At 41.4% G+C, this 13,577-nt stretch overlaps 8 protein-coding genes across 8 annotated transcripts; 3 read left to right on the forward strand and 5 right to left on the reverse strand.

Moving 5' to 3' along the window:
- Positions 1–134: 134 nt before the first annotated feature.
- ATC70_008451 (uncharacterized protein) lies at positions 135–2,956 on the forward strand (the record flags this gene model as incomplete). Its single annotated transcript, XM_064827700.1, has 5 exons — positions 135–260; positions 311–502; positions 557–2,137; positions 2,190–2,557; positions 2,608–2,956. 5 exons carry the CDS (start codon positions 135–137, stop codon positions 2,954–2,956), a joined length of 2,616 nt encoding a protein of 871 aa, XP_064686984.1.
- A 274-nt stretch (positions 2,957–3,230) lies between these two features.
- On the reverse strand, positions 3,231–3,755 carry ATC70_008452 (U3 small nucleolar RNA-associated protein 11 (U3 snoRNA-associated protein 11); the record flags this gene model as incomplete). The annotated part of the gene is made up of 1 exon (XM_064827701.1): positions 3,231–3,755. The coding sequence occupies one exon, from the start codon at positions 3,753–3,755 to the stop codon at positions 3,231–3,233; it is 525 nt and encodes a 174-aa protein (XP_064686985.1).
- A 1,139-nt stretch (positions 3,756–4,894) lies between these two features.
- ATC70_008453 (uncharacterized protein) lies at positions 4,895–5,446 on the forward strand (the record flags this gene model as incomplete). The annotated part of the gene is made up of 1 exon (XM_064827702.1): positions 4,895–5,446. The coding sequence occupies one exon, from the start codon at positions 4,895–4,897 to the stop codon at positions 5,444–5,446; it is 552 nt and encodes a 183-aa protein (XP_064686986.1).
- Positions 5,447–6,814: 1,368 nt separating this feature from the next.
- ATC70_008454 (uncharacterized protein) lies at positions 6,815–8,344 on the reverse strand (the record flags this gene model as incomplete). The annotated part of the gene is made up of 1 exon (XM_064827703.1): positions 6,815–8,344. One exon carries the CDS (start codon positions 8,342–8,344, stop codon positions 6,815–6,817), a length of 1,530 nt encoding a protein of 509 aa, XP_064686987.1.
- Positions 8,345–8,506: 162 nt separating this feature from the next.
- On the reverse strand, positions 8,507–8,771 carry ATC70_008455 (MIT domain-containing protein; the record flags this gene model as incomplete). The annotated part of the gene is made up of 2 exons (XM_064827704.1): positions 8,507–8,643; positions 8,702–8,771. The coding sequence occupies 2 exons, from the start codon at positions 8,769–8,771 to the stop codon at positions 8,507–8,509; spliced, it is 207 nt and encodes a 68-aa protein (XP_064686988.1).
- Positions 8,772–8,917: 146 nt separating this feature from the next.
- On the forward strand, positions 8,918–9,612 carry ATC70_008456 (HTH APSES-type domain-containing protein; the record flags this gene model as incomplete). The annotated part of the gene is made up of 4 exons (XM_064827705.1): positions 8,918–8,946; positions 9,005–9,191; positions 9,241–9,426; positions 9,496–9,612. The coding sequence occupies 4 exons, from the start codon at positions 8,918–8,920 to the stop codon at positions 9,610–9,612; spliced, it is 519 nt and encodes a 172-aa protein (XP_064686989.1).
- Positions 9,613–9,894: 282 nt separating this feature from the next.
- ATC70_008457 (Aldo_ket_red domain-containing protein) lies at positions 9,895–11,498 on the reverse strand (the record flags this gene model as incomplete). The annotated part of the gene is made up of 3 exons (XM_064827706.1): positions 9,895–10,230; positions 10,287–11,055; positions 11,107–11,498. 3 exons carry the CDS (start codon positions 11,496–11,498, stop codon positions 9,895–9,897), a joined length of 1,497 nt encoding a protein of 498 aa, XP_064686990.1.
- Positions 11,499–12,183: 685 nt separating this feature from the next.
- ATC70_008458 (uncharacterized protein) lies at positions 12,184–13,402 on the reverse strand (the record flags this gene model as incomplete). Its single annotated transcript, XM_064827707.1, has 3 exons — positions 12,184–12,711; positions 12,771–13,017; positions 13,080–13,402. 3 exons carry the CDS (start codon positions 13,400–13,402, stop codon positions 12,184–12,186), a joined length of 1,098 nt encoding a protein of 365 aa, XP_064686991.1.
- Positions 13,403–13,577: the final 175 nt, after the last annotated feature.

Here is a 13,577-nt window from a genome sequence, read left to right on the forward strand (position 1 = left end):
CATTGTACACCTCGCTCGGTCCGGATGATAGGCAACTTCCATCATCATCTAACAGAGTCAGCTGCAGACTGATTTCATGGAAAATCGCCAACATGTAACAAGCAAACTCCTCCTCTTTTTCTCACTTTATCAAGATGTATGGAAAGCAGAAATCTAGCAATCCTGCAAAGGATTTTGATATAAACGACATTGACGATCTGCTCAACTCGACCATGAAAGATGTCGATGAAGACTTGGACATGAACGACCCCGAATTGTTGGTAAGTTGTAGTCAGTGATGAAGAGTAAACGGTATTCATGTGGGTCACAGAAACAACTGCAAGAGATTTCATCCTCTACTGCTACAGCGAAACCCAAGAAGAAGCCAGTACCAGTCAGAAAAGCACCACTACCAACTCAAAACATGGAGATTGATATTGATTCTTATGCAGCCTTAGCTCAAGGCGATGAAGACATTGAGGTGGAGTTGGATGAGAGAGATTTCCAGGACCCACATCTACTGGTAAAGCTTATTTGATTTCTCTCGTAGTGTGTCGCTCATGTTTGTATGCTGTAGAATGAACTTTCATCGCTTTCAAATGCAGTATCTCAGGAGCCAGTGGCACCACTTGGACCTGAGGCAAAGGAGTTGATGAATATGGGATTTACTCAAAAGCAGGCTTTGAAAGCACTGGATATGTTTGATAATAACCTGGAGCGAGCAGCCAACTATTTGTTTGATTCACCACCTGTTGACGAGGAAGAAGAGGTTGAAGCGGATGAAGCGCAACAGCCACAAGCACTACCACCACCACATCCTCCTCGCAAGTCTTCTGTTAATCAAGCCATGATGACAGAGCAACAAGATGATACTCAAGATGGCGTTGAAGAACAAGAAGAAGAGTCTATTGACCCAGAATTCTGGAAGGCAAAGGCTCAGGAGTATCAAAAGTTGGCGTTGCAAGCGAAGCGAGACGGTGATAAAAAGAGGGCAGTTGCATTACTGCGTGAATCGAAAAACTTTACTCAGAAGCACCAAGATTTGCTGGAGATTCATGGAGCGTCAAATGAACTCATGGATACGGATCAGCCTCCTGCCAAATCCTCGCCAGAACCAGCTCCATCTCGAGAATTACAGCAACAGCAACGCACGCCACCATCTGAACCAGCGAAACCTGCTACTTCACCACCACCACCACCCCAGCAAGAACAAGAACAACCGGCATCTCAGCGAGCTGCTGCTACTACCAACAATTTGCAGCAGGTTCAGGACCTCCTCGGTAAAGTGATCAGCTTGCAAAAGCAGTACAAGGAGGCTGCCATCTACTATAAGGGCTTGGGAAACCTTGCTGCCGCAAAGCACATGGTGCGCACTTCAAAGGAGCTACTGCACACTGGTATTCGCCTCAAGAATGGCGAAATTGTCGAACTTGACACAGTGCGTTTACCAGAAGAACCAGACATGTCGCTAGGAGATGGCAAAATACGTCAAGTGGAGCCCATTTTACGAGGACCCAACGTAACTTCATTCGATCAAATTGAGGCACAATTGAGATACCAAATGAACGTATGCCACAACCTGTCTATTCAGCACGCCTTATCTGCTGCTCGCGGTAAAGCCATTAATAAGACATTGGCGAACTCACAACAACAAGATGCGTATGCCAGAACAGAAGAAGCCATTTCCGCAGATTTGGTATCACTCCATGCAACAAAGCCCAACATACCCCCTCTACACTATGAGCAAGTAGATTATACATACAAAAACTTGCTGGACACGATACCTGACAATATGATGGAGTTCAAGATCATCAAGGCCATCAGTTTACCTACCTTGGACATTTCTACCAACTTGGAGCCTTTTGTCACCTGGGATTTCGGCGGTTGGCCGCCTGAGAACACAGCGCAAGCAGCCATGAACAAGGGAGAAACATCTGTGGTGTCAGGCATCAATCCAGAGTTCGACTTTACCCTTCAAATACCCATCAGTCGAACCAATCGATTGTTTCAGCGTTATGTTCAGCGAAAGAAATTGACCATTGAAGTGTTTCACAACAAGTATACCTATGGTTTGTTTAGAAGACCTGTGTCTCTTGGTAAAGTGGTGATTCCTATGGACCGATTATTGACCAAGTCATCCATTGCAGGTGCCTTTGATGTAAGTTGTGATGATGTCTGTATCAAATGCGTTATTGAATGTAATGTTGTAGTTGCTGGATGGCAGTAGAAAAAAGACAGGTGGCAAAATAGATATCCAAGTGAATTTGAGAGAGCCATTGACAGGTGAAGACATTGCCAAAAGATCAGAGCGTTGGTTGGTGTTAGATGCATTTGGAAGCACCGTGTCAGAGTGCTTGTCGTTGGCTCATTTGACCGTGGGTGGCCCTCAGCATCCACCTTCCTCATCCCCTCAAATACGACAGGCTGACCCTGTAACACCCAATACACCTGCAGAGGAAATCCCAGTTACTACGACTCAACTTGAAGCGTCTGTTGAAAAGCAGCAACCCACCCAAGCAGAGCAATCAGCTGCATCTGATAACAGTGAATTAGAGGCAGCTGAAGAAGAGTTTAATAGGTGAGTTTGCATATGCATAGTACATGATTTTGAGCTAAATACATATCTAGCGTGGATAACATTGTCTCCAACATGGTTATGGAGCATGAACTCAATCTCGTCAATTCCAATTTAGCATCAAAATCCGGCAAACAGCAAAAAGATGATATGCAGGATCGAAAGCAAGCATTGGAAATCAAGATGAATATGCTTGTCATTCAAGTTCAAACAGGCATTTTAGACATGGATACGTATTTGGAGAATGTACAAAAAAGAATGGATGCAGATCGACGCTTGGCCATTGTATTCAAGAAGCATAACCGACTGGATCTGGCCAAGGCGGCTTTGGTGCGTAAAAAGATCATGCAGGATGAGTTGGATGAGGCAAGAGCAGCCATGGCAGAAGGAAATGACGAGTAGTTTGCGCCACCCTTTCATGAAATAAAACAATTGCATCTTTCCTGGTGTCAAATCAGCACTGCCTTTAAATACATTATGGGAAATTCTTTCATGTGAAACGCAGCTGTGGGGTAAAAAATGATGGAAGATTCTCTTTTGTACGATTTTAAAGTCTACATGACATACAATTAGAGTAAATTTATTGTCACAAGTAATTTAGTAAGTAAAGAATAAGTAATAGGTAATAGTATTATATGCGGAGAGGTTGTTGGATGCTAGATATAAGTGTATGCGTCTAGAAGAAGCCTTGCTTGTAGGCAAGGCCACCGATGGTCAAACCAAGACCGTAAAAGATGGTAGTGTAAAGAACACGAACATAACGGTTATCGACAACGAGTTCGACAGCAAACCAGAATACAGCAAATGCAACAAAGAACCAAGCAAGAATCATAACAGCATAAGTAGAAGCACGAGCAAATGTATTCATAGAGAGCAAGCAAAGAAGAGAGAAAAGAGCATCCTTGACAACTTGATAACCTCTTTCCAAACGGGGAGCAAATGTACCATTGACAACAGGCGTCTTTAAGGAGAATTTCTTGTGAGCGACCTCAGGATCAGCAGCAGTAGTGGCTACCTCAGGATTCGTTGTTACAGCAGAATCAACTTGACCCACAAAGAATGAGCGAACGACCCAAACCAAACCCCAAATGACCCATAATGTCATGAAGGCGATCCAAGTAACACGGACGTGCCAATCTTGAACGAAATCAGTTTCAGTGGCATAGATGAGGTTTTTGATACCAGTAGTAGTAGCAGACATGTTGTTGTTGTTGTTGTTGTTTGTATTATTAATTGAATAAAATGATGGAGAGCATGTTGATGCGAAATGATGGACGTATATATATATACTTGTTTTTGCTTCGCCTCATCTCGGAACTGGATCAAGTGTTTTGACAGGCACCCGCATGAAATGGAATATTTGAAAGCCGAACATTGTTCATCTTTCAGCCGATGAATGCTAGACATAACCAATCAAGGTGAATCAAATACCCCTAATTTCGTAACATGTTCGAAAAGTTTCTGGATTATTCGTGCCCTTTTGATGCCCTTTGAGATAATCGATTTGGTAGATCTGATGCGATACATCACCATGAAAATCGCTGTTGGTTGCTACAATCAATCTCTTTACTGTCCTGCACTTGGATTTTGTTGGACTTTTATACATATCAGTGAACTGCGCAATATGTGCCTCGAGTAACCAATATTGCAACGGTACCATGATTACAACTCTAAATATCCCAAATCTGTCACAAACAATGAACTTTATACTTTGCGGCGGCTATATTATAAACACCTTTGAAATTCGGACGAAAAATAATCCGAATGTCGAACAATTCTTCCCTTGTGTCGTTATTGTATTTATCAGCAATCTTTACCTCCACCCCCTTGTCTATCATGAGCAAATCAATGATATCATGGTATTTCTTATAAATGCTTACATTGATTTACCGAGATTTGCACCAACATGCTACAATGAGCCAGTCATTGGCAAAAATTTAGCCATGCCATGCTGTTATAGATATGGCAGAGGCGTCCATTTCTAGGCAATGTTTACGAAAAGGCTAAACAATATGAAAATCACAAGACTTTTTTTTTTTAGTTTTGCTATCATGGCATTGTAAAGATATTCATTGCAAGTGACATGTTATTTAGAGTTCCATGTTCTCGAATGTATTTGTAATTTTATGCAAACTTTAAGGCCATGACCATGATGGAAGAATCGTTTCCTTTGTGTGATGGTACACCAATAAGATTGAAATGCAGTTCCGATGTAAGGCGACAAATTTTAATATAAATATCAGATCAAACAGCATGGAGAACAGAACTTCATTACAAATCCAAAGTAATTCTATATATCTATTCAGAAAACAATCTCTCTCTCTCTCTCTTATTACAACCATGTCTGATACTACTGGTAACGTTCCTATCGCTGACGAGTCTCTTTACGGCTCTGAGACCCTCTTCCTTGAAGATTGGCATGTCCGTGTCACTTGGATCGCCTTCATGACATTATGGGTCATTTGGGGTTTGGTTTGGGTTGTCCGATCCTTCTTTGTAGGCCAAACTGTCTCTCCTACAACAACGAATCCTGAAGCTGCTATTGCAACAGATGCAACTGGTGCTACTAATGCTGATGATGTCCACAAGAACAAGTTCCATTTGAAGGCTCCTGTCATGACAGGTACTTTTGCTCCTCGTTTGGAAAGAGGCTATCATGTTATCAAAGATGCTCTCTTCTCCCTGGTATGTTTACTTTCTATGAACACATTTGCTCGTGCTTCTACTCGTGCTGTTATGATTATCACCTGGTTCATCGTTGCTGTCGCTGTTGTTTGGTTTGTTCTTGAGCTCATTGTTGACAACCGTTATGCTCGTGGCCTATATGCCATCATCATTTACGGTCTTGGTTTGGCCATTGGTGGTCTCGCCTATAAGCAAGGTTTCTTTTAAGTAATTCGTTGAACTTATTAACTATACTACTCTTTACTACTTTTTATTTTATCTTAATACTTCTTACCCTAATTAATAAATGTATACTTTTAAAATGAAACTATATCTTTGATATTAAAACTAACTTTAATTCATACAGTGTGTATATAATCTTGTATACCTGCGCCCACATTACCGTAACGTCTCAATTAGGATGGCTTGCATCTGGAGGAGCGCCTTGTGGCATTGTGGACTGCCAGACAACCTAATATGTAATTTATGCAAAAAAGATATAGTAGGACTAAGTGATAAATACTTTGAAACATAATCCACTTTTTATCAGCACCACAAACTTCGATTATTTGCTTCAGAAAGGTATTTAGCCAGCTATAATATTTTCTAGCTCCGTTCCCAAAAAAGTTGCTTCAGATTGGCCAAACTTTGACTTTTATCGACTTGGTTGAATAATTTTGCGAGGTTCGACTATAAAATTGTGATGATCAGCCCGTACTTTCTAATACATTCTTGGAATACTTTTCAAAGCGCATCCAATGGTACCAAGTAAGGTAAATGTTTCGAATAAATTTACTGAGCAAATTATGAAAATATGAAATGAGGTTTCTGGCCAAAAAGTTGAAATTTTACATATCAAAATCCCACAAAGATGATTTCAGTGGTTACGTTAGATCGATAGAAACATTTTGATTCAGTATATACCATAGTAAAAGTCTTCATTATCAATGTGAAAAACGCGATCGTTTGATTTTCGATGAAAACCATGAGGGGTACCTCATGCTTTTTTGTCGATTTTTGACCATGTTTTTTGGGTCCCCAAAAAGTTGAACAAAGGTGTCAGCAAGGTAGAGCTAGACGAGAGCAATTGTTTGGTGCTATTCTGACGATCTAAAACCGCTTCTATCGCGAGAAATCACGACCTAAATGTACTCATTTTTTGCTGCGTCAGGGACACTAAGGGCTAAAAAGAAGAAATACCAGTATGCTACCTGCCCGTATATAAAGTAGCTACGCGTATATGGATATAGAGCATCACACAAGAATCAGATCCACAGATAATATAAAGGGTTTCCATGTGTAAGCGGAGGGTCAAAACAAAAGTAGCAGTATTTTTATAAGATACACAAAGGTAATCGGTAGCGTGAGCTGCCGCTGCGCAGGCTGGTTCTCACCGAAACGAAGCGAAGGTAGAGAACCATCCAGAATGTAAACACTCGTAGTAATAAAGAAAAAATTCTACGGACACTTGAAAAGGGACGTATAGAAATGACTAGAGCTTTTACTAAAAGATACCAGGCTCTTTGACAATTTTGGTTTATTGATTACAATGCATATACACAGATTAAACCGTCTATTTGGTTAAATGGAAAAAACTTACTCTTCTTGAGTATCACTGACATCTCCAACAGCTTCTACGGCAGCAGATTCTTCAAAAGTATTTTCTAAAAAGGCGAACCCAATAACAGTTGTCGAAGTAGTGGTTTCTGTCTCGGTCTTATCAAATGTTTCTGCGGCATAGACATCTACCATGAGAGTAGTAGTGAGAGTGATAGTGTGTGGTATATCTTGAGGGACGTCGTAGATGTTTGTCAAGTAATCAAAATCCTGCGTAGGATCTCCAATGGTAATATACTCGTCTTCATCATCCTCATCATCTTCATCATCTTCATCATCGTTATCATCTTTATCATCCTCGCCATCCTCGTCAATCTTGTCCTCTTCATCGTCTTCATCTTCATCGTCTTCATCGTCTTCATCGTCTTCATCGCCTTCATCGTCTCCATCGTCTTCATCGTCTTCATCGTCTTCATCGTCTTCATCGTCTTCATCGTCTTCATCGTCTTCGTCTTCATCGTCTCCATCGTCTCCATCGTCTTCATCGTCTTCATCGTCTTCATCATCTTCATCATCCTCGCCATCCTCGTCAATCTTGTCCTCTTCATCATCTTCATCGTCTTCATCGTCTTCATCGTCTTCATCATCTTCATCATCCTCATCGTCTTCATCACCGTCTTCATCGTCTTCATCGTCTTCATCATCTTCATCGTCTTCATCGTCTTCGTCTTCATCGTCTTCATCATCTTCATCATCCTCGCCATCCTCGTCAATCTTGTCCTCTTCATCATCTTCATCGTCTTCATCGTCTTCATCGTCTTCATCATCTTCATCATCCTCATCGTCTTCATCACCGTCTTCATCGTCTTCATCGTCTTCATCATCTTCATCGTCTTCATCGTCTTCGTCTTCATCGTCTTCATCGTCTTCATCTTCATCGTCTTCATCGTCTTCATCGTCTTCATCGTCTTCATCGTCTTCATCGTCTTCATCGTCTTCATCGCCTTCATCGCTATCATTACTTTCATCGACTTCAAAGATGTCCTCAATCTGATCTGTATTCTCTATAACATCCTCCGCATCAACAGTTTGACCATCGACAACATCAGCACTGTCGCTCAATACAGTCATTTCATTATCAACGCCAGGCACCATTCTGATAGCTCCGCTTCCAGTTTTAGCTCCTCCTTTCAACTTGACAGTAATGGCATGATGTCCTGTATCCAGATTAAAGAAGCCTTGACGATAATGATATTCTTCTGCACCGTATGGATTATTCTTGGTAATAACAGTAGCTGTTTCACCAACAAAATTACCATTGTCATAAACAGCAAAACCAGGGCCATGGGGATCCAAATCAGTAACATGCACTCTAGAAGGAGCATCCAAATCGATAGCGAAAGTTTGGTCCAGCAACTGAGCATCAGTAGACCAGTTGAATTGCGTAAACGAGTTGAGTACAGGATTAGGGTTTGCTGCAGGTAATGGGATCACAGTAGCTTGAGTGAGGGTAGCTGATAACCAGAAAGCAGTGATCGTAATTGCATTGTAGATGGAAAGAAACTTCATTTTTGTAACGTATATATGAGTAAATCAACTCTAACGCATGGAACTCTCGTTATTTATATATGTTCACACATATCTGAACTGTATATACACATGGGCAAGTTTAAAAAGAAACCTTGATTTATTGATATTTCAGTTTTGGAGATGGTATTTTGAGATGTAAACTTATTTCTTGGGTTGATGGTCTACAACGACAATAGGAGACATCATTTCAAGCTCTTGTTTCTCGAGTTCAGATGCTGGTTTTTGCTCTTCAATCAGGTCAGCTAGATACATGCCTGCAGTAGCAAACAACATTCCACCTGCAATCATGCAACATGTGAGTTCACTAGCATGATTTCAAAAGACATGACGCCTTACCGAGGCCCAATGTAATTCTAGTTTTCGGTGACAATGCTTTATAGGAACCCCACAAAGACTTTCTTTGCATTTTTGACAGTTGAAATCTAAACAACAACCATCCAGAAACCGTTTGGAAGGGGGTTGATGGCCTATGCGAAAACGTCACATTAAGAACTCAGTTAAATGCTGAAAAGCATCAAGTGTGTGCTTCTTCATTTACCATTATATCAAGTAATGCGATACCTTGCTCTAGTCATATTCAGGCAAGTAATAAGGATATTAAACAGTATTGCCCATGGTGTTAATATATGTTGTATACAGTTGCATTTTTACAATCACACTAGCTGAAACTCAATATCAACGAACACCTCCTTTTGGTGTTGCTCAAGATACAAACGCTGCTTCTCGCACTCTGGGAGACTATACGCATTCTCATGAAACAGTAGACAAGTCGACCTATACTTGCTACTCAATTGGAGAGTGTCAAGTTTGCTCACCATTAGAAAAGGTAACATTTGCATTACATGAACATAGGAGAGAGCATTAACGATTTGTAGAAAACACAACCCTATTGCGTCGAGTTTGGCAATAAAGAGCCAGTGCGCTGCGAGTGGGATGATCCAGAACTAGCAGACAGGAAAAACCAAACAGCCTTTTATGAAGATGACGCGATATCTTTACCGTCTTTCCGAGCATGCCCTCGAGTGAGGAGTGTGGAAAGAGCCAGATTCATCAAGTTTGAGGTGAGTAGTTCGAAATTGCAACTGTGTAATAGCTTCATATTTAATGCAGCTTTTATTTGCATACAAAAGGGGATCAATGCGGCCATCATGGTCATTTCAGTGGCAGTGTTCATGTGGAGACAGCGAAAGATTGCCAGAGAACAGTATCAGCGATTAGCACAGCGAATTGGAGTAACAGTTGTATAGTGGCAAGACCAAGATATGTCGATACCTTCTCAAATGTACTTTTTTTAATATACACTCCATATGTCAATTCAACCATGACGAAATAAATGGTCCATTTTAGATTGATTCAAAGAAGCTTGCATGAATGGATTTTAGATTTAGGTTTCTGGATGATTTCATTTTATTTTTAATAATGAAATGAATGGGGTAACATTAAATTAGTTTGGAAAGAGAAAGGGGGGGATACAATAAAGAACGTCTAGGTAGTAGTAGTTGGATATATACAGTAATTTTAAACAGAAATTAGGACTTTTGACATATAAAGCTGTTGACAGAAGCCAACATTTCGTTTTGCCAGGAAGGATAAAACAGAAAAGAGGCATGATCCAGTCCCTTCATGACAGTGGCATCGACGCCGTGATGGCTCAGATAGGTGTCTACACGATTTGAGTCGATGATGTTGTCCTTTTCAGACAAGAATACCTTGGTGTTGTCGGGCATTTTGATGGAGGAGGTATATGAGTGGTTATGATGGGTGACAGTGGGGGCGACGTACAACGCAGTTTGGTACCAGTGAAAGTGGCGAGAGATATAGTAAGAAATGTACAGCTCAGTGGAAGCAAAGTACTTGACAAGGCCCTGTATAAGATAGATAAGCAACATGCACACGATGGCAGCAAAATTAGTCATCTTACCTGAGCAGCAGTTTTGGGCGTTCTATACACAAAATTGGAGCACACATCTTTGTAATGCAGCATGAAACAGATGGGATCCAGAAATACGACACCAGCTACACTTTGCGGCATGTACTTGACCACCCAAGAGGCGACAGCAGTGCCTAGTGAATGAGCAACAAAGACGGCATCCTCAAAGTCATGACGATGCAGCATATTTTGCAGATCGCGAATGGTCTCCTGCATAGTAGGCACATCTTCTACGCAATGCATGGACACAAAAGGGAGCTCAATACAAAAAATGGGAGCATCCAAAGTCAAGAGCTTGTGTACAAATGAAACGTAACACATGAGACCAGCACCGATACCGTGAATAAAGACGATGGGCTTCTTGGTACGATCACCATCACGGAACCAGTAGGACACCTTTTGAGGAGCACTGCCATCCCCATCGACCGTGGCTGCAGTTTCATACGATTGAGGATCCATCAAATTCCAAATTATGGATCGTGTCTCGGGTCCAAATTTCTTCATGCCCCAAAAAAACTGACACACAAAGCCAAACAAAGCAGTGAGGAACATGATGAGCGTGTAGAAGGCAAGAGGGCGGTGATAAGCGTGCACAGGATCCAAGTTGATGCGGTAGGCGACAATGTCTTCATTGTAGCCATGGTCAAACTGAATGTGGAATTCTTGCTCAAATCTGTCAATCATGAAATTCAGCTCTTCTGTTAAAATGTCGTCTTGCAAGACCTGTTCCAAAGGCAAGGAAAAGAAGGCCCACGCCAACCTATCTGCTGCATCAGTCTATAGAGCCTTACTACAGTTCAACTACCATTACCATTCAGCTACGTTGTCTCTGCCAATATCTTCGAATTTGGGATGGCTGGCGGGATCATGGCTCAAGGTGAACCAATCTGGCAACCATGTCTCAGCATCGTCAATGTTTGCCAAACAAACAGAGTACAAATCACTTCTCTCTTTGGCATTTGGAGCAACACTGGGCAGAATTCGCTGCATTCTGTTGCGGGTGATTTGGAAAAAGACATAGAACATGAGCTCACATCCCAGCCAGTAGTGAATAAATGTGTCGACCGCGGAATGAAGTGTAAATAGCTTTTGCTCGGCAGCGAAATAGTAGACATAATAAATAAACGAAAATGGAGCAACTGCTGTTTGAACTACGGCAGATGCGTAGATGAACCCTCTAGAAAACGGTGAATCTGGTATCATTGTGTATGTATAAACTAGGAAAAAAAAAAGGGTTTAAATGAAGGAAGGCTATTTGATATGAATGTCATTTATATATGTAATGAGCTCCATTATCCATTTTCACATGCCGTAAAACATCAACCACAAAGAAACCCCAACTATAATTTTGCATTCGGAGTGCTTGCTGCCCTTTGATTGCCAAGGTAACAAAAGTGAAACTGCAGCATCTGATAGGCCAGACACGATATTTTGCTCAAATCCGTGGATGTTTACCCTTATTTATAATGCTCTGTTTTGCCGGTACATTGTGTCGTTGGCTAATCAGACCTATGTTTGGTTACTCAACCGTATCAGTGCACCATATTGGTGACCCGCCACATTTGTCCAGAGTGCAAGAAATGGATGGGGTGCTTCAAATTCTGTATGATAATGCTTCCTTCTTGGTTGTCCTTGCATTCGGTGAATAAATAAGGAGACGGTGTGTAATAGCAGGGAGAAGTATTTGAACAGACAAAAGGAGTATACATGTTGAGTGGATATTCCTTTATTATAAACATTGACATTGTCATTCTCATACGTCATGATGTCGAATCACGCACAAAATACCTGGTGTATTTGACCCCCAAAAAGAAGGGCCAGCAATTTAGATCAACAACCCAAATGTTGCAAATGACGATGGGGGGAAAATCCTTTATTGTTCATTTTTTTACATGTAGGTCACTTTGGTACCCATCTTGATTGTCTGCCATAACTTGTTCATTAATCCTTGGAGCGCAACAGACAGACGGCCCCTTTGACCCCGAAATAGAGCAAACAGTGCAAAGATCAGAATCAAAATGGCTCCAGATGTAGTTGCTCCTTTAGTCGTGATTTGATTCATCCATTTTCGAACTACTGTTTGCGGGTGTTGTCTTGGTTGTTGTGGTGCGGAAGATTGGCTCATGACAGATCGAGATGTCGTTGCATCGTCCTTTTCCTGCTGCAACGTACCCTTCTCTGATGCTGCTGCCTCTGCTGCCTCTGCTGCCTTTCTTGCCTGCTCCTGTTGTGCCTTTTCCTCTTCCAATCTTTGCTTTTCTTGTGCCAATTTTTCCTCTTCGATGCGCTTGGCTTCTTCTATTAACAATTTCTCCTCCTCCTTCTTCTTTTCCTCTAATTCCTTTTCGATTTGAATCTTCTTTTGGCGCTCAGTTTCCACAGATGCTTGCTCTTGAGCAATAATGTCCTTGAAAGCCTAAGCGCCATACATTATATCAGATTATGTAATACCAAATTATGGAATGTGAAATATACCTTCTTTTTAGTGTCAGTCAGCACTGAATTATAGTCTAAAAATGTATTTGCAGATTCAAAATCATGCATACGGGATAGCGTGCGGCCAACGTAGAGCTCCACCACCTTGTTGTAGCCTTCCGTTACTTGATCTGGCTCTCGGTTGGCTGAAATACGGTCCATCACATCGTCAGACAAAGACGCAAACCACTCCTCTGCAATGCTTCTTGCAACAGCCAGTTGATCCAGCTCAATGTTCATAGCAATACTATATAGCATGTCAATCATTCCACGCTCCTACACCAATCAACCACTCAACAGCTAACTTACCAAGCAGAAACAAGACGAGCATCCGTATTACCAACACTTCCATAACCTTCTGTGGACACCTTGTTCCAGATGGAGCGACATACCTGTTCCATCGAATTGGCGGGTGGAATGCCGAGCAATTTCATGTTAATGCCTAGAAAGGGTGTATTCACAAGTAGCGTAGATGCAATGTTCAAGTAGAGCGTCCAGATGTTGAGTCGAGTCGAGTCCTGATCATCGCTCTTCAATGCAACGATGGCTTTTAAACAAGTGTTGGCTGCAGGTGTATATTTCGTCAGTAGATAGGATCGAAATGCCTTGTCATATAACGCTGTTGCCGACATTTTCGTATTGTGTATTGTAAAGGAAAAAGGAAAAAGTGTGGGGAAAATTTAAGGGTTGGATGTCTGAATTTATGTGAGAATTGTTAAATTATTAACTGGGAAAACATTGGCTGTTCTATCTACATTCAAATGTATATATCATCATGATCAAATGTGACCGTATAACGCATCATTG

The sequence above is a fragment of the Mucor velutinosus genome (genome assembly GCF_035048745.1).
Source record: "Mucor velutinosus strain NIH1002 chromosome Unknown tig00001561, whole genome shotgun sequence".
NCBI lineage: Eukaryota > Fungi > Mucoromycota > Mucoromycetes > Mucorales > Mucoraceae > Mucor > Mucor velutinosus.